General features: G+C 34.3%; 1 protein-coding gene across 4 annotated transcripts in view; it reads left to right on the top strand.

Annotated features, from left to right (window-relative positions):
- Nucleotides 1-20,631, top strand: part of Taf1 (TATA-box binding protein associated factor 1) — a 185,967-nt gene extending 165,336 nt beyond the window's left edge. For 3 of the 4 annotated variants that reach the window (XM_089099541.1, XM_089099540.1, XM_089099539.1), the window contains exons 13-17: nt 5,518-6,156; nt 12,389-13,096; nt 15,001-15,381; nt 16,755-16,901; nt 20,359-20,631. In XM_089099541.1, coding sequence (XP_088955667.1) covers nt 5,518-6,156; nt 12,389-13,096; nt 15,001-15,381; nt 16,755-16,901; nt 20,359-20,561 — 2,078 coding nt within the window. In that variant the 3' untranslated portion in view covers nt 20,562-20,631. The remainder of the gene's footprint in view (nt 1-5,517; nt 6,157-12,388; nt 13,097-15,000; nt 15,382-16,754; nt 16,902-20,358) is intronic. The other variant, XM_089099542.1, reaches the window with a different exon arrangement.
- The last annotated feature ends 6,253 nt before the right edge of the window (nt 20,632-26,884 follow it).

Genomic DNA, 26,884 nt, shown 5'->3' with positions numbered 1-26,884 from the left:
ACTTCTCCCAAAAACAATAAATTCCGACTTCTCTAAATTAGGTATTAATCGGTTATCATGAAACCAAGAATTTACATTCAAAGCAACAGTCTCCAAGGACAATCTTAGGTCCTCCTGGTTGCCCGCCCTCAAACTAATTCCTTTATCATTCGCAAACAGTATAGGTAACTCATCACCTGAGGGCATGCAATTTGGAAGATCATTTACATAAATCAAAAAAAGTATCGGCCCCAATACAGATCCCTGCGGTACCCTTATATTTTTTAACGGGAAAATATGAGATGATTCTTCACAAACTTGGACTTTAAAACTTCTTTCAGATAAATACGATCTCATTAAATCCAGAGCTATTCCACGGATTCCTATATTTTCCAGCTTATCAAAAAGAATTGAATGATCTATTGTATCAAAAGCTTTTTTTATGTCAAAAAATATAGTTGCCGCCAAATAACTATCATCCATAGCCTCTGATAAGAAATGATGTAAAGCAGCTACTGCTTGCTCTGTTGATCTACCACTCAAAAAACCAAACTGATTAGGAGAAAAAAACTTATTCTTTTCCAGAAATGAAATATATCTACTTTTTATTATCTTTTCAAAAACTTTAGAAACAGTTGATAAAATAGTAATAGGCCTATAATTGTTTAGGTTATCTTTATCACCTTTTTTTAAACAAACTTAAAATTTTAGCTACTTTAAGACAAACTGGGAAATATCCTTCTTATAAAAAAAAATTGAAAATATATACAAGCGGCTGAAAAAGTACACCAGCTAATTCTTTAAACAGAGAAGTCGATATAACATCACATCCTGCCGAAAATCCATTTTTCAAACTAGTAACGGCTTTTTGGTATTCCGAGAACCGGATAGGGTACATAAATATAGTCTTATCTACTTTATTTGGTAAATATTTTCTATGATTATGTGTTCCAGTAGAAATTTGATCCACCAGACCATGTCTAACTTTTCTAAAATGGTCAGCAAATGCTTCCGCCATCCCTCTCTCATCAGTTATAAGGACTCCTTCATGACTTGTAATGTGAGATGGAATATTTCTTGTTTTAACATTATTCATTTTTTCATTTATTAATCTCCATGTTTCCCGAGGTGAATCACATTTGTGAAATTCATTTTGATAATATTTTGCTTCCGCTTCTCTGAGAACAAGAGTTAACCGATTTTTATATTTTTTAAAATTTTCAATATTAATTTCATTGGGGTACTGCATCTTCATCTTATACAATCTATTTTTTTCTTTTATACTCTTTAACAGGCTTTCAGTAACCCATGGTTTACGAGGCAAATCCTTACTCTTTCTTAATACCATAGGAAATACTTAGTCAAAAATTTGGTTAAATTTCCTATAAAAAAAACAATTGACTGATTCAGGTCTTCAACATTTAGGACATAATTCCAATCTATATATCCTATTTTTACTTTCATCTCATCCATCTTTTTTTGGTTAAATATCCTTTTATAACTTTTTTTTGGTCTCTTTTTACGTTCCACTCCTGATCTAGAGAAATCAGAAACAACAACACAATGATCAGATGTATCATTCAAAATAATATGGGTATCAAGGCAATTTTCAGATGTAAAAATGTTATCAATAAGAGTTGCATGGTTATCACAGATTGGTTTTAGTAAACAAGTAGGTGACAAACCATGTAAAAATGAAATATTCAAAAATTCTAATCCCTTATTCGATGTCGAAACATTATGTCGCATTAAATCAATATTAAAATCCCCTACATAAAATGGATGGTGTTGCTGGATGAGAGCATCTAACAACGACTCATATTGACTTAAACACTCTTGAACACTAGACGAAGATGGCTGATATACTACGATTACCAAAAAAGTATTTCTTCCATCATTCACTTCTACTACACAACTCTCAAATAGCATCTCAACATTCCAAACCATAAATTCATTACGTAAAGAAGATACAAAAACATCTCGTATAAAAATACCCACTCCTCCTCTCTTATTCTCTTTTCGACTAGCATCAAAAAACTTATAATTTTATTAATGTTGGAATGTATTATTTTTATCAAGAAATGTTTCACAAATTCCTAACACATCTGTTGACGACCCTTTAAGAAAATCATGCAAAAAATTTAAGCTGCTATTTAATCCTCTACAATTCCAAAATGACAGTCGTTTAAATTGATTATTTAAAGGTGGAAGATCATGAACAAATAAATATTTATTTTTAGGTGCATTATAATAATCTGACAAATCTTGATCTTGTGACGAAAACATATTAAAGCATTTATTAATATCAAGAGGATTTTTTTCAAGTTCATACAACCTACCATCAGTGATTTCTAAAAAACATAAATCATAAATAACCCAAACAAAAAAAAAACTTCTCATCCAATCTCCTTTAGACTATATAAATAGAATAAAAAAAAAGAAAGAAAAAAAAATAAAAGGCAACAAAAAATTTTGAAAATAAAAAATAAGAACAAAAAATTAATATATAAAAAATATTTTAAATCATACTCACTCTAACCATTATCATTATCATCACCCGAAGGCGAGCGCAATTTAATCACGGATACCTGAGCTAAATCACAACTAACTACAATCATAAATCCACTCAAACATACTAAAAAACCACTTTAATCCACTTCCGATACATTTTTTATGCATTTGACTCATACGACATTATACCATTTAAGCTTCAATTTTTGCTAATTTTCAATCAAGCATAATACAGGTGGGACGACTGGGGAGATCCAAGCACTGACTCCCTTTTCTCTGAATTCTTTCTGTTTGATTTTCAAGCAATTACGAATGTCACGAACACCTTTTTTCACATCGTCTCTTGTATAGACATAGGGAGATTGACTTCCGGCTACTCTTCTGAACGGGTTTTCACGCAATTTCTTGTTTCCCTGAAGGATACGGAATTTGCTTTGCAATTTACAGAATATCAGTTTACAAGTCATTTATATAATATCTACACCTTCTTCTAAACTGTGTAAACAAAAAGTACATAATTAATTACGATTAAGCTTCTGAAATGCTGCTTCTGTTTAACTAATGAAGCTTCCTCATCGAAGGAAAATAGTTGTGCAGCAAATTTGCTTCACTGTGTCTGTAGTTTTTTTTTAACATCGAAAATGTGAAAACCTGGCTGGACACTTAAACAAAACTCAATTTTAGGGAGCGTGTTGATAAAGTCAACCAATAAACAACTTTATAACAATTACAAATTTTTAATAAATTATAAGCAATTTTAAATACAAAACAAACATAGAAATTTCACTAAGAGTATGTTGAGTAATAAGAAATCATTTACCACCGATTTTGAATAAGTTTTTTTTATTTTTAATTGTGTAAGCTATTTTTATCATTATTGATAATAAACATGCTGGAACGTAGCGTTTGTCTAAATAGCGAAGTTCCAAAATTTGAGAGTCGATTTTCCGCAACCTCGCTTATCTCGAGACACGGGCTGCTATTGAATGTTCAGGATACCAAAACCTTGCTGAATAGTTCAATTGAGCTCGATTTCAGGAAAGGGTCCATTGATAAATATTATATAAACTGCTGTATAGTAATTATAAATGTATTAACAACTCTTTTAAATAAGCAATAATATTGTGAGTATGTACAACTTCTTTTTGAACTGTGTTAACAACATGTATCATTAATTATAATTAAGCTTTGGAATGCAGCTTGTCTTTAACTCATGAAGCCTCAAAAAATAAGTATGCGGTAACCTTGCTTCAACTATGGGCCACTGTTGACCGTTCAACATGCCAAAACTTTGGTTTACAGTTAAGCAGAAGTGAATTTCTGCTGAATGTTTGTTGACAATTTTCAAACAATATGCAATTTTAAATACATAAACTCTTTTTTCTGTGGAAACATAATTTTAAATTGTATTGGGCGGCAAGAAATTGCTTTTCCCGAGTTATAGTTTTTCTTGTACAGGATTTTTTTTTGATTTTTTGTGCTTCAAAACAACAATTTTGGTCCGAGTAGGGCTAGAATACTATCAAACGAAAATATTGAAATAACCAATTGGCTTTATAAAAAATCTAATTTTATAGCTTAATAATATTACTTTTATATAATTATTTTATATAGTTATATAAAATTCAGAAGCTGGCATTGCTGATGCAATAGGGCGCTAAATTTGTAGAACGAAATAAACCAATAATTTGAACAAAAAAAACTCCTATTCCATAATTCTATTTTTTCTTGGACCTTTGTTCTTATTACGTATGCTCAGTGCAGTTTTCAAGAAAGCATAAACAGAAGTTTTTTTTGTTTTTTTTTTCCTTTTTTTCATTTAATTGTTGTATTTTATTTTTATTATTATTTTTTTTTAATTTTAATTAAATATGTTATTTTATTTTATTTATTATTATTTCTATTATATTTATTGTATTTTATTACATATTTATTTTATTGTATATTTTATTACATTCTATATTTATTTATATTTCACTATATTTTCTTATATATATATTTTAATATATTTTATTGTATTTATAGTAGTTTTTTATTTATATTATTTTGTTACTCTATAAACTACTTACATCATTATTGATAATGAACGTACTGGAACTCAATGTTTGTTTAATTAAGGAGTCTTGACATCGAAGAGATTTTATTTTGCTTTAATCTCGCTGTACTCGGATTACGGACCATTATTGATAGTTCAAGATACCAAGACCTTACCGGACAGTTTAAGTAAACGTGACTTCGAGTGAAGGTCTGTTGATAGACACTAAATCATAAAGAGTTGTATAACAATATTAAATGCATAAAAAAACTATTTTTTCGTAGGCAAGGGCATTGGAGGCTGGTTAAGAAATCACGAGCATATTTTTTTTAATTGTTTAATTAGCTTTCATGATAATTAAGCCTTTAGAACGCAGTCTATGTTTAACTAACGATGCACCGATATTACAGAGGGCTAATTTCACAGTATCGTTGTTTCACTCGGGCTACGTGCTACTTTCAAGTGTTCTAAATACCGAAAGTATGCCGGATGGTTTAGTACAACTTGATTACAGAGGAGGATCTGTTGTTAAAGTCTAACTAATTAACGGAATTAAATAAAGAACAATAAAGAGAGAAATCTCAACAATGAAAAAACAAACGGGACTACGGCCAGTACAAACAAAAGATTAGAACAACGCGGATATTCTGCCTGTATGAAAACAAGGCGTCTTCAACACTGATGAAACAAATATAAAAACTAAAATAACCTAAAGAAAATAAAATCCCATACCAAGAAATAAAAAAAACATTACCAATATCTACAATTGTTGTTACCAATCTTATAGATCACAAAAGCTAATAGAGTTGCTTCGATGAGAACACCAAAACAACTGACGTTCTTTCTGCTGGCCGTATTCCCATTTGTTTGTTCATCGTTGAGATGTCACTCTTTGTTGTTCTTTGTCATGGCTGACCAGTTCGGCTTAAGGTTTTTCATACGGATTTAAATGTATCACAAAATTTTGAATATGTAAACAACTTTTTTTGCAGGCAAGAACATTGAAAGTATGTTGGTTAACAAGAAATCGCATGCACAGTTGTCGTTAGAACGTGAAGAGCAAGAACGGCGGGAGCTGCAGCGGATGATTCTTGGTGAACTAGAGCCAGACTCAAAAAAGAAGAAAAAGGACGCCGGTGATGAACTAGGAGCTGCACTAAGTAGCCACCCAAATCGAATTTTGAAAATTTTCCGCACCTTCAAAACGGAAGATGGTAGAGAATACGTCCGTTGTGAAACGGTTCGAAAACCAATTGTTATTGACACGTATGTGAAGATCCGGCAAACTAAAGATGATTCATTCATCCGTCAATTTGCTGCTCCTGACGAGACTGTCAAAGAGAGTCTGAAAAAAGAAAAGAGAAGGCAACAGGAACAAATGCGTCGTGAAAAGAGAAAAGGGGATAAAGATACTGTAATCTCACCAGTAAAGAAATTCAAAAAACCAAAAATTGACTCAAAAGTCAAATGCAGCACCTGTGGCCAGACTGGTCATATGCGAACTAACAAGGCTTGTCCTATGTACCAAGGTGGAAAACAACCAATCAATGTGGCTATGACTGAAGAACAGGAAGAAATTATGGAAAGACAGTTAGCTATGGATGAGGACGAAGGCTTAGTTAATGTCGAAGGTAAAAACAATAAGCCTATTTTTGCACAGTCTTTTACTCTTAAAATATTAATGTGTCTTGCCATAGAAACAAATAGAAAATAATAGTTTTAAAACTAGGGTAGGTTAAAAGAGACTTATTAATAAGAAACAATTTTAAGGTATAAAAGACATTATAAATTGGCCACTAAGAGATTTAAAGAGATACTAAATATACTTGAAACTATGTTTCTCTTTTATCACTCATTGGGCTGTCTTCGCCTTGTCTAATGAGAATTGCTTTCCTCGACGGTATAATGTCCCTTTAGAGCAAAACTATTGCTAGAAAAAAAAGAAGATAATTTAGAGAATACCTACTTTGAAAGTTTGTTGCTCTTAGTTTTATTATGCCAATAGAAAGACGGAAAGACGTAATTTGGATCCTTTGTTTGGAGCTCTTTATTTTACATTGCATTTAATTTAACTTCAATTATCAGTCGAATTTTGATTCAAAAGACCTTTTTGATATTTAAAATAAAACTCATGTGCAATGGCCGTCCTGTTAATGATGCTTACGATGAAGCCTATGAAGTAAAAAAAAAATTTGCTCAGTGGTAAGATGATTTTTTACATAGTTGTTTGTCCTTGCATTTAAAAAATAGTAGAGAAATATTATTCGTAAGTTCAGCGAAGGGTCCTTTCAAATTAGATGAAATCCAGTCACATTGCGTGAAATCTTTTAAATTCATATTTCATGTAGAAACAAAGTAAAACTTGAGAATATAAAAATTAGAAAATGATATAACATTCGGAAATGATAAAACTCAAAAACGAAAAGGGGAATATTATTAAAAGTTAAAAAATTATAGTAAACTGTAATCATACAAAGTCCGCTAAGTTTCACGAAATCAGTGTGAAGGAGATGAAAATAGGAACTTAGGAACGTGACGGATAAAATAGTTAAATTCCTTGCACCAGGCGCACAAAGTTTTGAATACTATATACCTACTATAGTATATAGTAGTAGTAGTATATAGTATACTATATAATACTATAGTATATGAATACTGGTGTGCCCCGGAAGGCTTCGCTAATTGATCCGAGAGAAAGCTCTAGTTTTAATATATATATAAGTCCAATTCTCAAATGATCTTTCTCTGTATTGAGTGTTAGTAGGAAAACAGAACAGCAAAAAAAGCAACAGAACGAACACTTAATTCTCGGATCACTTTGAAGATCAATATTTGTCCTTGATGAATCAGTGTTTGTCCTTGAAGAATCAATATTTGTCCTTAAAGAATCAATATTTGACCTTAAAGAATCAGTATTTGTCCTTAAAGAATCAGTGTTTGTCCTTGAAGAATCAATTTTTGTCTTTAAAGAATCAATATTTGTCCTTGACGAATCAATGTTTGTCCTTGAAGAATCAATATTTGTCCTTGATTATTAGTCTTTTACATATTAATCCTTTCTGCCCTCTCCCTCCTCTTTTCGGTTTCCCTCCCTCATCTGTCTGGTATTTGCTAGGTTGTGGCTTGCTTTGTATTGTTACAATATGTCAATTGGTTCTTTTTATCCGGATGTTCTTATTGCCTAATTTTTTTATTTACAATGTTGTCGTTAGTCTTGTGACAAGTGTAGACTTGTGCCTTTGTGAGTTCCTATTGATTTTATGAGTTCCTATTCCTGTGACTATTCCGAGCAATGCAAGGGAAACAAAATAATTATTTGTCACGAAATAACGAAAAGCATATGAGCGGCTGAACATTCTTTGAACTGTCTAATGTATAAAACGGTGCATAGAAACTGGTGGCTACTATAAGGAGTTTGGCTGCAATTGATGGCTTATGAATTATGTTAATAAAACTATTACTGTGACTGCAACCAAGACCTCAGTTCAGATAACAACTCCTCGCAGCGCAAAGCTGTCCGATACTAACACAGCTGTGCAAGGTCTTTCTCATCCCCAGTCTATTCGAAGCTTCAATCTGCGCTATTCCCTCGAATTTGGCCTAAGATAGATGGTCTCATAGTCATTTTCTCCCAGGCAGGTTGCCAAAAAGCACAATCTTTGGAGAGGTTCAAATATGTGGATCACATCTCCCTGCTTCTGAAATATATTTCAGAAATTCTGAAGTTTATCCTCAATTCAGCAACAAAATAAGACAGTCAAATAAAAGCACAATCTATAGATTTTTGCACCGGTCAGATTTCAATGCACACTCCCCAATCCTTGAGGATTGAGACAAAAGTACAATCCTCAATGCAGCATCGAAAGAATTAACTTAAAAGGTCATCCTCAATTCAGCAACAAAATAAGGCAGTCAAATAAAAGCACAACTTATAGATTTCTGCACCGATGAGATTTCAATGCACACTCTTTAATCATTGACGATTGAGACAAAAGTACAATCCTCAATGCAGCATCGAAACAATTAACTTATAAGGACATCCTCAAATCAGCAATGAAATAAGGAAACAAATAAAACCACAATGTTGGAGCAGCGGCTTTCAAATTAACGAAAAGAAAACCAAAGTGATGTGGTCCAATCTGATGAAGTGAGACCTCCTCTGCTCTGAAAGGTAGTACTCAACTGCCTCTGTTTTTTTTATCCTGGGTGTCACTTTTAGTCATGACTGCTCTTAAAATGCGTATGTACAGTGAAAAAGTACAAAATGCGCATGTGCAGTGAAAAAGTATAGTTGCGCAGTGCACTCATTTATTAATTTGTGACGGTTGGATTTCTCCGAATGTTAGTTGAAAACGGATTGTAATCATGTATATACGCCCTATTCTTGATTATTTGTTAACTATGTGGAGCCCGCAACTGCATAATACGGACCATCTGAACGAAGATCTGGAGATGATTCAAAAACAGGTGATCAAGATTATACTGAGAAAATACCACTTACGAGAATACTCTTTTTACTTTAAAAGCCACGATCCTATGTAATAGGTGCTTTCAATTAATGCGCAAGTTTGTAGAGTCCATCCTATCCTCCGAAAGATATTGCTCACTATTCCTCCCACCCACTCTAGGCAGTACCAGCACCCCTAATAAAAATCGATTTCACTAAACTACTACTAAGAACTCACCGCAGCACCAATCCGACTGAGGCCAAGACAGCTATGCACGCTCCTCCTCCATCCCAATTTATTCAAATCCTCCCTTTTTACACCCTCTCACGAAGTTCCCATTTCCTTTAAATCTTTCTTTTTGACATCCTCCCACCCCAGACGAGGACAACCTGCTTTCCGTTTAGGCCTAGCCGGTTGATCTAAGCCGCGAAATGCTGTAAGAAACAAATTTGTTGTCTCACCAATTAGATAGATGGCCGATTAAAATAATAAAAGGAAGTAACAAAAGAAAAAGAGTAAACTAAAAGCAAAGAGTAAAGCAAAAATAAAAACTACAAAATAAAAGAAAAAAGCAAAACATAGTCGAACAATGATCAAAATTGGGCAAATTAGAAAAAGAGTCGTAGCCCACTCAAAGGTCTTTTTAGGGGAGAAGAGGGCACGAATGTAAAAGAAAGACCCACGAGTGCTTTATTTTTTTAGCTGACGCTTAACGTGAAATTGATTTCCCGAAAAATTGTCTAAATGCAGAACAAACCGGCATTCAAATTCTTTTGTGTGTTTGATTGTCAGCGTTTTTAACCAGTAAACGTTCCTTATTTTATTTCATTCAATTATGACTATGATTGTTGTTTTTGGTAAAAAATTATGATAAACTAAATCACTATGTAACTTTAATTTACTCACAAACTTAACTTACAACTAATATAATACTATTACTTGAAGGCCACTTTTTGTTCGCGAAATCAGAGCTTGATTTAAAAATTCTGATTTATCAGACATTAAAAAAGAAACCTGATTCACTTTTATTGGATAAATTTCTGTCGTGTCATTTCTAGTCTATTCAAGGTGATGTTTGAATCCTGTAAGCTTTTCTTCTTTTCTTTTAAAGGCATAACTAAGTCCCCTAGTCAATACCTCGCTCTTTACGCTTAAGTTCGAATTTGGTTCCAATTCTTTAAGGATGACCTCTTAATCACATAGGCCGTTTAATTAGAATAGATAGCTCTTTTGAAAGCACTAAAAAAAACTTTAGTGTAAAGAGAGAGGTATTGACTAGGGGGTGAACCCCTCATATACGTAATAATTTCTGTTTGTTTTAAGTTTTAGAGTTGCTCCTTACTTTCAGTTGAAAATACTTGTTTTTTTGTTTTAATTTCTGATCCTTTTTAAATAATGCTGGAAAATCCGGTGCCCCTTTCATAGAAATGTCTCTTCCCCATGAAAACATCTTCCATGGAAAGATTAACACGCGTAGCTCCTCCGACCCCCCCCCCCCTGACCACCAGAAAAAATTCCTCCTGAAAATTATATACTTCCCAATAAACAATACTATATGTAAACAATAGGCAAAGCTCATAACTTGGAGCCCTTTCCGCGGGGACTGTGGGGGATTAAGTCATCCTCAAAGACATATTTATTAGATTTTCGACTATGCCTGAACAAAATGGTTATCTCAAAATTTTGATCGGGTGACTTTGGGAAAAAATGAGCGTGGGAGGGGACCTAGTTGCCCTCAGTTTTTGGTCACTTAAAAAGAACACTAGAACTTTTAATTTCCGTTCGAATAAGCCCTCTTGCGATATTCTAGGACCACTGGATTGATACGATCACCCCTGGAAAAAAATAAATAAACACGCATCCGTGTCCCGTGATATTTCTCTGGCAAAAAATACAAGATTCCACATTTTTGGAGATAGGCGCTTGAAACCTATACAGTATGATTTTTTGATACGCTGATGGTTTGATTTTCATTAAGATTCTGTCTCTTTTAGGAGGTATTTTCCCCTTTTTTCAAAAATAAGGAAACTTTTCTCAGGCTTGTAACTTTTGATGGGTAAGACTAAACTTGATGAAGCTTATATATTTGAAATCAGCATAAAAATCTGATTCTTTTGATGTATCCATTGGCATCAAAATTCTGTTTTTTAAAGCTTCGGTTACTGTTAAGCCGAGTCGCTCCTTACCTACAGTTTGTTACCACGAACTGTTTGAAAACTTTTATCGGACTTGAGTGTCCAACCAGAATATCCTAACTCTTATGAATCTGATTTTCTGTAAGTCTTTGCCTGTAGCTTGATACGTGGAATTCAATTACAGTAGTAGGAATTAATTGTAGTAGAAAGACCCTAAACGCACCAAAAATAGCGGGATAGAAGAAGGAACATTTTAGTCTTGTTCTAGCGGAAATCTTACTTTGTTTCCTTTAATGATAATGATGATTTAACTTTTAGCTCACAAAAAATCCGAAAAACAAGCGAATAACAAAAAAAGGAAAATAATTAATGTATATAAAATTGCAATTTAACATGAAAGATTCCCTTTTTTGGAAATAAAATCTAACAATGTCAAACTGTCACCAATTTAGTTGCCAATTTTAACTAGTAAGGACTCGATGGTGAGGAATTACGTATGAAAAATAGTAAAAAGTATAATTAAAAAAAAATAATAACCGAGAAAACGAGGGTAATATCAGCCAGTGGACAGAAAAAAAGCGAGAAGGAAAAAAGCAGAAATTTCGGTAAGGACCTCCCCCAAGCCGTTCTCAGTCCTCCAAAAAAAAAGAAAAACAAACTTTGAAGTAAACTCAAACAGAGGAAAAGAAACAATTTTTTTCTCTTTGTCATAGGTCATGTATTGTCACCGTGGTCTTAGAATGTATTTATTTCGAGGATTTTTCTTCTAAAGAACAGCAAGGGCGTGGTAAATTGTCCGTGGTAGATATTTTGTATTACCCTTTGGTGGCACAGTGGATTAATGCTCTGCTTGGCGATACGCCATCCACGGATCTATCTGTGCTGCAGCAATGCTGGGCGACCGCCTTGCTAATTGTCTCTGTAAAAAAGATGCAGCGTTGAAAATGGGGGTTAGACGCCCGATGGGCCAGCAATGGCTGGAGGATCTTTATTCATTTTTATCCTATTTTTTTAGTTGATTTTATTATGTTTATTATGTAGGATATTTTTATCCTATTTTCTTATTTGATTTTATTATTTTTATTATGTTGTATATTTTATCCTTTTTTATTTGATTTTATTATGTATTTATTTTATGTTTATTATGCAGGATATTTTATCCTATTTTTTATTCGATTATGTTATGTTTTGAATTTATTATGTAGGATATTTTTTCCTATTTTTGTTTAATTTTATTATGTAGGATATTTTAGTCCTATTTTTATTTGATTATGTTTTAGGTACAAAAGTGAAACTTTCCAGCAAAGTTTTGAAGCACGCTGAAGAAGTGAAACGAAAATCTTTGCTTCTTAAAGTACCTAAAGATGCCATAAAACGTAGAAAACGTGGCGGCGGAATGACAGACGACTATTTGAAGCGTCCTGATAAAACAGCACAGCGAAAGCGATCAGACCCGCTTGTCACAATGGCCACTGTTTTAGAAGAGTTTTTGAACGAGATGCGAGAACTGCCAGATACGCAACCATTCTTATTCCCTGTCAATCAAAAAACTGTTTCTGACTATAACACTATAGTTCAAAATCCTATGGACTTGCAAACTATGAGAGAAAAAGTTAGGTCAAAGGCATATCATAGCCGGGAAGAGTTCCTAGCAGATGTGACATTGATCTTCGAGAATTCAAAACGGTACAATGGACCCAATCATTTATATACACTTACTGCTAAAAGTATCCTAGAGTTGTGTATACAAAGATTTAAAGAGAAAGAGGATAAGTTGATTCGAATTGAGAAAGCAATCAATCCACTTTTGGATGATGATGATCAGGTTGCATTTACTTATATTTTGGAGAATATTTTGAACACGCGACTTACAACTTTGCCAGAGTCGGGTCCGTTCTTGAAGCCTGTAAGTAGGAAATCAGTAAAGGACTATTATGAGGTTGTTAAAGATCCCATGGACTTGGAGACAATCACAAGAAAAGTTAAAGGTATTTATTTTTATTTCTTATTTCTATTGTATGATTTAATATGTTTGTAACTAATTCCATTATATAATGGACTGTTTATTATTTAGATAATCCCCAAATGAAAATATATATATCTTCTCTATCAATTAATTATGTTTCATTATTTGTTATTATATAACAAGTATAACAACATTTAAATAGCAGATCTTTTGTCCATTAATCTATTCTAGGTTCTTGTATTTCTGTTTTAACTATATCTGTTTTTAACTTTTGAGTTTTATCTTACATCATTCTTATTTTCTTCTATCTATTTGTCTGTTTTTTATTCTTTATGTTGTATATTTTATCTATTTTGTCCTTCTATTTATTTAATTTTTCACCCATTTTTTTATTTATTTGTATCTTAACGTTCTCATCTTTTATCTATTTTGTCCTCTTTATGTTTTATTTATTTTTTTCTGTGTCTATTATGTCTTACTATCTCTGTTAATTAATTAAGTTTATTATTATTTACTGTAAAACAAATACATTTATTATTAGCTTTATATATTTTACTATTATTATTTAATTCCAGCTTACAGTTATTGCTATGTCATTTGTAATGTGTAAAATAATGGAAACTTCAACTATAATAATATTTTTCTGCACGCTTTCCAAGTAAAATGTTTTCCAAGCATAAAAAGATTTGTTATTGAGCTCATTTTATTTAAGATTTATTTTATTCCTAATAAATTTATTTGATCCCTGATAGATTTACAAATTGGTCTTTGTTTAGGAATTTATGGTTGGCTGTTCCTACTTTTATTCTTCTTTTTTTTTGCTTTTAACTTTTCCTTTACTTTGTTTTTTGCTTAGACTTTTGAATTGTAATTTAAAACCAAACTCTAGCAAGTTAAAAGTAGGCACAAAATTAGCCTGTTTTGATTTTTTTTTTCTGGCCTGTCAGTAATTGATCCAGTTTTAATTCTTAGTAAACTTTTGTTGAAGCGCCAAGAACATCCTTTTATTCAATTTTCTTTCCTTTTCCTTTGTTTTAATTTTTCCTTTACTTTTCTTTTTTGCTTAGACTTTTGAGTTATAATTTAAAACCAAATCTTGCAAATTAAAAGTAAGGGCAAAATTAGCTTCTTTTGATTTTTTTTTTCCTCTTTTTTCTTTTTTTAGTTGTTCTGGGCTATTCTGGCCTATCAGTAGCTGTTCCAGTTTTAATTTTCAGCAAATATTTAAAGGAGCAAAAGCCTTTGTTTTATTCAGTTTTCTTTTGACTGTTGTCCTTTCCTTGTTAAGGATCTTTGGTTTGCAGCAGTACCTATAACTTAGCTAAGAGCGACCATGGCCTATTGTAAGAGAACTCTTACAAGCGTAATTTCTAAGAAGCTGTCTAGTGAGAAAGATTTTCCGATGAAAGTAAATTGGGAAACATAAGCTATTATTCGAATTTAAGAGAATAATAATTCTAATTATTTGAACGTATTTTTGAAAATTTGAGAAATGAGCTTGAAACTCCTCCAAGCTTTTTATAAGATTTGTCCATGTGAATTTTCACCTTCTGAACGCTCCAAGCAATGTTACTCAATTTGGGCTACAGTTTTCTGAAATATCAACCTCCATCCCTTCTTACTCCGAACTCCAAAGGGTACTAAACTTTGGCGAATTTGGAAAACTTTCGGGTTTTCATATGTTTTCGTTTTTCATTAGTTGCATTTTATAAAATATCAAAATATAAAAAAAACTAATGTAGCTACAAAATATAAAAATATTTAAAAGTGTCAAGCTGTATGGCTCATCAGCAGAACTTACAGAGCGGCAGCAATGGCAGAACGGTAATGACATGGGTCTGAATCCCACCAATGGTATATTGATAAAAACAAACCGACATTTGTTATGAATCTCTCCCTTTGATGTTAATAATTCTTGGTTTTTAGCTAACAAGTATCACAATCGTGAGGACTTTTTGCGAGATGTGGAACAAATTGTGAAAAATAGTTTAGCCTATAATGGTGAAACCCATCCTGTAACTGCTAAAGCCAAGAAAGTGTATGACACTGCCGTTGAAGCTTTGAAAGAGTTCAGCGACAATTTGGATCATCTTGAAGCTGGCATGAAAGAGGCTCAGGCGCGTGCTCTTGAACAGTCAGATGCAGATTGGGAAGATGAAGAAGAGGGCTTTAGTCACGAAGGAATGATGAAGGGCCGAGGTAGAGGAAGAGGCGGAAAAGCAAGAGGAGGCATGACAAAAAGAGGAAGACCAAAGAAAGGATTCATTGGAGAGAGTTCAGCTACTAGTGAAGATGTTTTACAACAAGGTAAGTTTTGTTCTTTTTCTTATTAAGATAATCATTTTGATTTCTAGGGCTATAGTGAGAGAAAGGTTGAGATTGTTGGAATACGTTGAATGGATAAAGGATGGCAAATTGCCGAAGAATACCCCTAATAGTCAATCTGAATCTAAATAATCTAAATAAGTGGTGAGGGGCGTATCAAGGAGGAGTTACAAACGGATTTTTTGGGGGGACGGGTGGTGGGTACAAAAATTTTAGAAAACACGTCAAAAATTTGTTTATGTTCATTTTTGATCCGTTTTTATGAGTCAGAAAAACGTTTCGAGGGGTGAGGTTAAAACCCCCTAACACCCCCCTCCCCACCCTCCGAGACAGCCTTGTAAAAAATGCTTCTTAAAAATGACTATCTGCGTCGTAATACTGCCAAAATTATATTGTTTGTGTGATAGGTCGTCAAAATTTGGTTCGAAATTTATCCTTTTTCTTTATTTGCTTGTGTATGTATTCTTGGCTTTTTGTGCAAATGCTTGGACAAAAATGCGATTATCTATCCCTTAGTGTCGTTACAATTGTTTTCTTCTCATGGCAGGTAGTTATTACTCAAGTATTTTACTACGCATTCAAACTTATAAAAATTTTGTTTCACAATTTTGCCGTTTTCATATGTGTGTGTGCATATATTTTTGGCTTTTCTTGCTAATGCTTGGACAAAAATATGACTACCCAGCCCTTAATACAGTTGAAATTCAGGGTTAGTTGTATTATTTTATTGTTTTAGCATTATATAAATAAATTTCGTCATTATTTTGTGTGTATCTCATCCTGGGTTTACTTTTTGCAAATGCTATAAAACTTAATTTTTCGCAGAAACGAGACCAAGATCCAAGTTTTGTATTACTATTTGAAATTTAATTTTAATAATATTTCAAGAAAAAAAAATAAAGCTTGAGATAATACGCTCCGAGACCAAACTGGCTATAAAGACGTTCAACCAAAAAAAAAGAAAAAAGCCAGTAGAAAAAAAGGAAGAAAAGCAGATACTTTGGAAAAGACCCCCTAAGGCATTTTCAGTGCTAAGAAAAAAAACTTTACTTTTTGAAGTAAACTAAACTGAGCCAATGGGAAGAACCATGTAGAGGCAGCACAAAAGTCTTTGTTTCTCTTCTTGGTGAATTTCAGTTCCAATGTGCAACTCCGTATACTTCATTTTACAATAAAATCACCATTTTGGCCCAATTATTATCAATCAAATATTAAGCCCGAGTATCTCAATTATTGATGTCCGATGCTAAGACTTGCGAAGTGGTAAATGCTACCTATATGCTAATTATAAAAGGGTATTTGAATTTTTTGGTGGAATTTTATGAAGATTTAAGGATAAAAAAATGTTTTTTCAGATCTTCAGTTTAGCTCCGAAAGTGAAGAAGAAGATGATCAAGACTTCGAAGCTGTTACTGAGGGTGATTTCTCTTCAGATAATATTGGCGTTTTAGTTGCAGGTGAATCGTCATCTCTATTACACAAAGAAGCCTCACCCTTGAAAAGTATGGTCTCTCTCTCTCTCTCTCTCTCCTACTCTCTCTCTCTCTCTCTCTCTCTGTCTAGTAACTTCCCTCTGTTACGCTGTTTCTTTTTAACTTTTGATTTGTATTAGTTATATCAGATTCTGGGATTTTCGATTAGTTCTGTCAGATTCTGTGATTTTTGGTAAATTAGCTTTTGAGGGTCAATCTCAGTAAGTAGCTGCTTTTTTCCTCAAAATCCACTACAGCTAATTTCACCCCCAAGATGTAGTTGTATGCGGCTAATCCCCCCCCCCTCAAAATTCAGTAACAAGCAGCTACACTCCCCCCCTCTCAAATCCGTTAGTAAGTAGTTACTTTTTTCCCAAAAAATTCAGTACAGCTATTTTCTCCAAAAAAAAATCCAGTCTGGAGCAGAAGCTCCCCTTCAAATAAGCAACTACTTTTCCCCAGAAAGTCCAGTAGGAAGCAATGGCTTTCCCCAAATATCCGGTATTAAGTAGCTACTTTTCCCCAAAATGGAATGCAGCTGCTCTTTTCCTAAAAATTCATTAGTAAGCAGCTGCTTTTCTCCAAAATTCAGTAGTAAGCAGCTACTTTTCTCCAAAATTCAGTAGTAAGCAGGGAATTTTACCCCAGAAAATCCATTGCAAAGGTTTTTGACTCGTATCGAATAAATTTAATTTATTGGCTGCTCTTTGAATTGTTCATTTTCCCTTTATACAATATGCAGTTGCAGTTTCACCTACTTTTGGATTTTGGACTTTTGGATTTGTCATTTTTACAACTTATTTCCTTCATAATATCTTGAAAAGTTCTTTAAACCCTTAGACCGCGTTCGATCCGAAAATTACATATCTGGCATTGCTTAGCTTTCCCAGGCGTAATCTTTAAAAGATAACAAGAAATACTTATCCGGCCACGGACCAGGTAAAACACTTATGGACAACAACTAGGTGAGTAGTAGCAGTGATAATTTATATTCCAATGTAAACATAGCATATTTAAAGATCCTAGAAGGTGTCCCACTTTCATTATTATTGTCTCCTTTTGTTTTTGCCTTTAACTTCATAAGTTTTTAAGAAAATTTAGAAATTGTTGAATTATTTTTCATATATAATGTTACTCGTCCTACATTTTCTGGGGTGTAACAGGTGTAGCTTATCGGAGAACTAATCGAGACTGTTTCAAGTGGCAATTCTCCTAGCCTCTGACGTCGTTTACGAAGTGTTAAGGATAAGTAATAGGGGTTGTCTGGCATATAATCTCGGTTTGCTCGAATGCACTCATCATTTTTGGGCTTATCAGTTGAGGATTTTTTTATAGTTTAAAGAAAAGGACTAGAAAGTCTTGGAATGTGGGGTTTTCGTTAGAATTGGCAAAAGGATAGAACGCTTGAAGGATAGGTAGAAAGAATTCGTTTTTTTTTTTTAAATTCTTCGTTTGAAGGATAGAATGATAGATGTATTCTTTTAGCACAGAACCATTGGCTATGGCTACAAAATAAAATACATTACTAACACTGATATATCCTTAAATCCAACAAATGAAAAGACTATTCACTTTATACCGAATATCAAAATAAAAATAAAGATTCGCGAACTTAGACAGCTAATATCTCTCTTAATTCATTGATTATCCTTACGACCTGATTTATCGTCTTATAGCTCTGTTTTATATTCCTTATATTCCAAATAAAATACCTAGTTTTCTGTCTTATATTTTTAATAAAGTACGTCTTATATTTCTGCTGTTTCATTTAAGATAAAAAGCCGAGCTTCTCATCAATTTTACTTGTCTAAATGACTCGTACCTTAACTGCTTCAGTTACTTGCAAATATTGGTGCAAAATTTATTACTACAATTCTCCACCCGGGGAAAATATTTGACCATTTTGGCCCTAACATGAATTACTGAAATCGTTTTAAAGGCCCTTAAAAGTTGACCTATATGGGATAAGTACACACAAAGGTGTTAGTCCCTCCCAAGAAGAGATAGCATGAAGGGAGCAACAAAAATTTGCTTCTTGTTCGAATAAATAGAATTGAAAGATATGGATTAAAGGACGCATGATGAATTTCTTTAAATGTATCTAAAAACCATGTGTTTCCTAATTTAAAAGTGCACATGCAGGAACATCATTCTGATTTATAAACATTATTTATTTCAAATCCGTGTTTGTTGAAAATGAAGATATTTTGATATATTTGGTTACTCCATAAATATTGTGAATCTTAGGGGGAAAACTACTGAAAATGAACAACGCATTTTTAGGCTTTTGGTGCCAGTTTTTAGGGTTATTCGTAAAATACAATCAGATTCATTTAAGGTGTAAGTGTGCTCTGTTTCATTAAAGTAGCTGATTTTAGTAATATATTCTAGTTGTTTAGGCTAATACCATTAACAATTCACCGCAATACGAAGTTGAAGAACCCTAATAGAATTCCCTAATCGGTCAATGAGTGAGCAAAAAGGATATAACACATTTTTGAAAAGGAAACGAAAATTTCTAAGGAACTTGCCATATAAATAAAACTAGATAAAATAGAACTAAATTGAGTGACAGAGCTTGCTTAAGTTAAGGGAATAGGCTTTTTATTCAAACTTTTTGGAAAAATAAACTGAATATCTTTAAAACTACCAATGCGGAACGTTGACCATTCATCTTGACGAAGTAATTGACAGCTATCGTGCGACAGAAAACGGAGACAAAATCAAAAACAGAATAATAACAAAAATCAAAGAACAAAAGATTTGAGACGTAGAAACCAAACGATAGTGATTTTCTGCAAGCAAATGAAACAAAAGATTAAGCACTTATTTTGGCAATGCTTTCCGCTATGTTTCTCCTTTGTCTTTTCGTTTTCTTTACTTGGTGAAAATCACTCTCGTTTGGATTGGTCTTTTGCTTAAATACCCTTCATGTTCTCCTTGTAGGGTTTCGGTGCGTGTTTATTAGAAGTTGCGTCTTCTTTCATTGTTTTATTTTATTTGATTAGAAGGGAAAAGTTTTTTTTTTTTCACAGAAGTAAATTTTTTACATTAAAAACTAGGCTTGTCAAAACTTTTAGACCAATGGTGGTAGAAAACAAACAAATGATAATTCAACAAAAAAGTAAAACAGAAAGAACCCTTCAAGTAGTGGTGTAAATTCGCGAAAACTTAGAGAGGAAAGGGCAAAATGTCTTTTTCAATAATTAGGAAATGTAAAGTGGTTGTTTTTCCTTTTTTTATACTGAAAACCCTCAAGTAATTTGTTCAATGGAATTTCTCCCAAAGAAGTTATTTTTCAAAATCTGGGGAGAGGGGGCAAAATATATTTTTCAATGACTAGGGGATACAAAGTTTTGTTTATTGTCAATTTTTTCACTGAATTTTTCAATGAAAACTCCCTCAAAAGAGGTGTTTTCAAAATCTAGGGAGGGGGGAAAATCCTTAAGCTCTTTAAGGAAGCCCTAACCTATTATTCATTCCATAGGTGAAGTTAAAGAAGAATCAATGGAAATGGACATTGATAATTATGATCCTGCTGCTGAATTACTTGCGGGAACCATGGGGACCACATCACATTTACCTAGAGCAACTATCAAAGACGATTTGGAAATCAGTGAATCAGACGAGGAGGATCCCTTGAAAATTGCCAAGACTGAGGAAGATGATGAAGATGGATTGTGGTTTTGATAATTTTTATTTTTTTTATATTGTTGAGGAATCAATTTTGTATATTGTAAAAAGATAAAGTTTGTTGTTATTTCAATTGAAGTTTTTAAGGAACCGGTATGATGGAGTGTGGGGGGTAGAGAGGGTGGGGATCTAGGACTCTTCCAAGGTGTAAAAACCCTGAAATTGAATGATACACTAAAAATCTGTCTCTTATATCTTCAATTATTTTTCTTGTGATTTTATTTCTTTATATTATTTTTCTCTTTTATTTTTTTTTTCGCAAAGCAGAAATTATTCCGCATACGAAAGGGGGTTGTCTCCTCCTCAACACCTCGCTCTTTACGCTAAAGTTTTTTAGTACTTTTGAAAAAAGTTTCTCGTTGTTCCAATTAAACGAACATAGTTTTTAAGAACTCGTTCTCAAAGAAATGGGAGAAAATTTAAACTTTAGCGGAAAGAGTGAGGTGTTGAGGAGGCGGCAACCCCCTTTTATATGCGGAATAATTTCTGTTCGTTTTAAGTTTTAATGTCGCTTCTTATTTTCAATTAAAAATTTTGTTTTTTATTTACTTTCCGAATTTTTTTTTAATTAATGCAGCTTTGATTTTGGCTCACCGTACATGAATAATTAAACCGAAATTTGCATATTGATTTACTTTTTTGGCTAAATGGCTTTCTCGAAATTTTGTTCCGACTTAACTTACGAATTAACTTACGTAACGAACTCCTATATTCAAATGTTTTTATTGTGTATATTAGGGAGTTTGTTCTCTAGTCAATACCTTACTCTTTACGCTAAAGTTTGAATTTTGTTTGAATCACAAACCCCTGAATCACAAAGGCCGGTTTGTTAGAATATATAGTTCTTTTGAAAGTACTAAAAAAAAAATAAGCGTAAAGGGGCGAGGTATTGACTAGGGGACAAACCCTCGTAAACGTAGTAATTTCTTTCCGTTTTAAGTTTTAATGTTGCTCCTTCCTTTCAGTCGAAAAAACTTGTTTTTTTTATTTAATTTCTGATCATTTTTTATATATTGCTATGAATTCCGGTGCTCCCTTCATAGAAATGTCCTCCCCCATAAATCCCACCTCCGACCCCTGCTAAAATTTTCCACACATGGGGGATTCCCCCATGACCTTAAAAGTATCAGAAATCACATGAAAAAGATATTCAATTAAGGAAAGAATGATATGGTCAAAATATTTTTTTTTTTTTTTTTTTTTTGTCTTTACCAAATCACTTAGTATAGAAGGAGTTGTCGTACAAACTTTGAAAGCAGCTCATTAGATTAAAGATTGCAAGTTCTTTTGCCTTTTTAAGATTCAAATGTGATTGGAGAGCAGACAGCCACTCCCCCCACTCCAATCATTTTCCTAAATACATCAAATCAAAATTTTGAAGTTGCCATATTTTTCAGCATAGTTGGAAGCTCAAACGCTTATGTTTTTGTGGGTGACAACCCCCTCCCAAAGCTTTCAGGGGAAGAGCTGTGATTTACACTAACTAGCCATTATTAACATATGATGTGTGTGGAAGAGGTTGTCGTATAAACTTTGGAAGGTAATTATTGGATTGAAAATCAGAATTTCTAGTGTTCTTTTTAAGAGTCAAAATCGATGAGAGATTATCTTGCCCCTTCCATCTTATTTTCCCTACATGCATCCGATAGAAATTTTAAGATACCCATACTGTTAAAATAGAAGTCCTAAGATCATATTACAAAACCTTCTGGGTCCACGCACCCTCTCTAACCCTTAGTATGAGGGTAAGGGTTGTATACTATGACCTTGGGGTATATAAGGTTTTTATGGATGGTGTGGTTGTGTGAACTTTAGAGGTGGCTCGTTTGATTTGAAGCTGAAACTTATGTTTCCCTTTTAAGAGTAAAAACTACTGCGAGGGTAACTCACCTGCTGCCACCCCCTTTTCCCCAAACACATCTGATTGAAATTGTTAAACAGCCACTTGTTCAGAATAATCCACAGAAGATATAACAACCCAAAAACAAATTCAGCAGATATAATTTCCTTAAAAATCAAACTGAAATTAATAGTCGATCCAGGGGAGGGTTGAAGGGGGCGCGCACCTCCTAAGATAGTCTAAAGTAGTGTAATTTACTTAATTAACGCAAGTTCATGTTAATTAAACTTGCTCGGATCCAGCTATTTCCCCCTCCCTCCCTAATAAATCCTGGATCTGCCACTAACTCAAATGACCAGAAATCAAAGGCAGTAACATAGCATTATTGAAACGAAGAGCAATGTGGTCGTAATGTATTTTCATTTTTTTTTTTTTCTTAATTTGATCTTTCTGACCAAGATACATTTTACAGAAGAAGTTGTTCTAAAAACTTCCAAAGAGCTCATTCAATTAGAAATTGAAAGTTCTGGTGCTCTTCTTAAGAGTCAAAAGTGATTGGAGGGCAACTCAATGTATCTGGCGATCAGCAACGTTACTAATTTGATTTCTTTATTTTACCTTATGACATACACAAGAGGTACTGTGATGGGTAAAAAACTATCAAGGGAAGTAAAAATGCTGACCTTACCTGTCAAGAGGAATTCTTGCTGGAAAATGAACCTTGAGCTCCCACAAGTAGTTTTTTACTGTTTACATTTTCTTATGAGTGTTGTGTTTCTCCGCCAGTTCATTCTCAATGGATGTATTAATTGAACCTTTTTTTCGTTTTCATTATATATGATGTTAGCCTGCCAATTTGAAAGAGTCTTAAAAACTAATTTCTGAGATTTCAAGATAAACATATTATAGACAAAATATGGACATAATTTGGCTAAGAATGTCATATTTTTGGAGGCTCAGGGGACATATTCATGGACTAAAGAGTTTGCAACTCTGCATGACTGAAGCGCAATAATTTTGAAAACAATACCTTAAATTACCTTAAATCGCACTTGCTAGCGATAGGACGAATCCTGTGTCCGCCAGCTTCAGTGATGATAGTTAATCATCATTTGTGGCGTCCCAAATGGTGCACCACGGTTTGTTGAGCCACTCCCTATCCACTGATGACTTGAACGCATCCACGCTGGTAGAGGTTACTGTTTTTTCACTAAGGGAGTTCCACAAGCTGACAACTCTATTTGAGAAGAACTTGTTCCTTAGTCTGGTGTTGGCTCGTTTTCGGAATTGCTTTTGAGAATGACCACGAGTTCTGTTTGAATTGTCCGGTTGGAAAAGGCCAGGAATGGTATCCTCAGCATTTAGGAGCTTGTATGCTGTTATCACATCGCCTCGTTTGCGACAATATGTTAGAGATGGTATTCTAAGGTTACGGAGACAGGATGGATAAGGGACATCATAGAGGTCTCTAATACATTTCATTGCACTCCTCTGGACTGATTCTAGAGCTGCTTGGTCTGTCTTATTGATTGGGCATGCGATACACATTCCAAACTCTAGCCTTGGTCGAACTAGACTCTTGTGTAGCTTGGTCATAACAGTTGGAGATCTGCTAGTGAACGTTCTTTTGATTAAGCCAAGAGTCTGGTTAGCCTTTGCAATAGTTGATTGTGCATGAATATGAAATTTCAATTTATCATCTACCAGGACACCAAGATTTCTCTCCGCGTGGCTGCTGGAAATGGCATTTCAGGACCCATCCCTACAATCCATATGGTACTGAGTGTGTGGGTTTTTCTTCCCAAGGTGGAGAGTCTTGCATTTTGGTGCGTTGAATTCAAGCCTCCAAATATTAGTCCAGTGAGTGAATGTATCGAGGTCCAGTTGGATCGACTTAATATCCTCCACTGTGTCTGCATAACGGATAAGTTTCGAGTCATCAGCATAGAGGCTTACTTTGTTATTTAGGATTTTTGGCACGTCATTTATATATATATTAAATAAAGTTGGACCCAAAATCGTGCCCTGGGGGACACCACTTCCAACAGCGGCCACCTTGGAGAAAAACTTCCTTCCATCCTCGCCAAATACTTTAACCATCTGTTTCCTATCTGTTAAGAACTCCATCAGCCACTCAACCACACCACCACTCACCCCAATAGCTTGGAGCTTGATTCGAAGTCTTTTATGGCAGACTTTGTCAAATGTCTTTGTCAACTCGAGTAGTATGATATCAACTGGGAACCCCTGGTCTAGAAGATTAGTGATACAATTATAAGAATCACTCAAGTTTGTTTCAACCGACTGACAAGACCTAAAGCCATGCTGATATGATGAGAATAGTTTATTGGTTGTCAAGTGTTTCAGGATTGCAGTGTTAACAATCGCTTCTAGTAGCTTCCCGACTGCAGAGGTGACACTGATTGGCCGGTAATTGCTTGCGTCCTCTTTGCTGCCACCTTTATGTATGGGGGTTATGTAGGCCATGCGCCAATCCTGCGAGATACACTTCTCATCAAGGGATTTCTGAAAAAGGTGAGTGAGCGGGCCTGATAGTTCAACATGCAATTCTTTAAGAAGCCTTGGGTGTACATCATCAGGTCCCACCGAGTTATTTGGATTCAACTTTTTTAGGTGTGCCCCTACATCTACCCTATTGACTGTAATCAGGGGCCTAGGGGTTATGATGGTATAGGTGGGGGGTTTGGAAGAGGGGCATTGTCAGGTGGAGTAAATACATATGTAAACTACCTATTTACGGCATTGGGAATTTCTATTGGGTCATCTATTATATGGTCGTTCTCTTTAAGTCGTATAACAGAGTGTCTACAAGGTTTACAGGCTGAGAAATAATTCCAAAAGAGTTTTGGATTTAACTTGCATGCTGCTGCTACAGCCTCCTCATGCTGTTCAAATAAATTTCTGGATAGATTTCTGACTTGATTTCGTGTCTTGGTACATTTTGTGTAGTGGTTCTCATTGTGTATATTCTGTTTATATAGTCTCCAATACCTTTTCTTCTTGTTTCTTGCTCTCTTCATTTCTTTGGTCATAAATGGTAGCGTTTTGGTTTTACGAGCCCATCTTACTGTAGTATTTTTCTCTGAGACCTCTAGCAGTATTTTCTTCATCATATTCCAAGATTTATCAACATCATTCTCAGTGATAAAGGACCAATCCTGCCCCGCCAACTCTTGCTTCATCAGACGGCAATTTCTATACACATGTTTGGTAAAAACTGATTTTTCTGGATACTGTCTAAGGGAGCATCGTATGGCAGCGTGATCGCTTGCACCAAAGGGCGGTAGTTGGGCCACGTTTAAGAGCGCTTCATGGTCGTTTACTATTACGAGGTCCAGCCATGAGGGGGGGTGGCCATACCGGTGCCTAGCCGGAAAATTTACAGCTTGGTAAAGTGAATAGTTAGGTAGAAACTCAAGAAATGGTACAACTGATTTCTGTCCAGAATAGCCATAGCCATCTATCCAATGGATGGAAGGTTAAAATCCCTAACTATGAGAAGATTGCCTGTCATCGCAATTTTTCTATCAATTGATTTTACTTCTTCAAAAAGGTACCTTTCTAAATTAAGGGAACTCGGACTTCTGTAAATTGTACCAATCTGTATTGGCTCACCAGGTAGGTTTATAGAAATCCACACTTGTTCTAGGTAAGGCTCATATTCAATATTAATATTTCTTACCTGGAAAGTATCTCGGATGTATAGGACAATTCCCATTCCTTCCTCCTTTGATATGTTGCTGATTATTTTGTATCCCGGTATCTGTATCTGTTGTTCCGTCAGAGGGATAGTAGTCCTTTTTGGTTTCACTTCATAGAAGGCATAAATATCTGAAGCGCCTGATGTAATAACACACTTAATTTCTTGAAACTTTGAAGTTAGACAGTCAACATTGCTGAAATTAACACTAAGGGCACTAATCTTCCCACAGCTTCCACTATCAGAGGGAGTTGATGATCTTTCAGAACTCGGCGAATCAATGGTTTGTCCAGTTCTAGCACTATAAAAACAATCGTCCCACTCCCCACTAGCAAAAGTATCACTTACATCTAATAATGCACTAGAAGAGAAACTATGTACAGGTTTTGGCAGCCCACTTAGAGTTCCATCTGAGTTGGAGGGGCTGGAGGTAGCAAGTTTTTTTATACAATTTCGCCACCCTGAATCACAATATCTCTCTCCATTTGCTTGCCGAGCTTGGATCTCTTCATATAGCTTGGCTCTTTTAGTCCGGTCTGCTTTGGATACGTCATTTCTGAACTGAATTCTGCCAGTTCCTCTCTTTTCATACGACTTCTGGAGAATTTTTTTCTTTGTTTCAAGGTTGACAACGGAAAAAATGATTGGTGAGTTTGAGTTAGTTTGGTTGTTCGGGTTAGCTAAGCGACGGGGATTTATGACGGATATATTTGGAAAGCTATACTCTTGGGACAAATACGGCTGGATAAACTGTCCGTC

Source organism: Artemia sp. Qi Xiang Cuo, chromosome 13 (genome assembly GCF_049724085.1).
Source record: "Artemia sp. Qi Xiang Cuo chromosome 13, ASM4972408v1, whole genome shotgun sequence".
In the NCBI taxonomy this organism is placed as follows: domain Eukaryota; kingdom Metazoa; phylum Arthropoda; class Branchiopoda; order Anostraca; family Artemiidae; genus Artemia; species Artemia sp. Qi Xiang Cuo.
The sequence above is the reverse complement of the archived record's forward strand: the minus strand, read 5'-3'. Positions and strand labels throughout refer to the sequence as shown.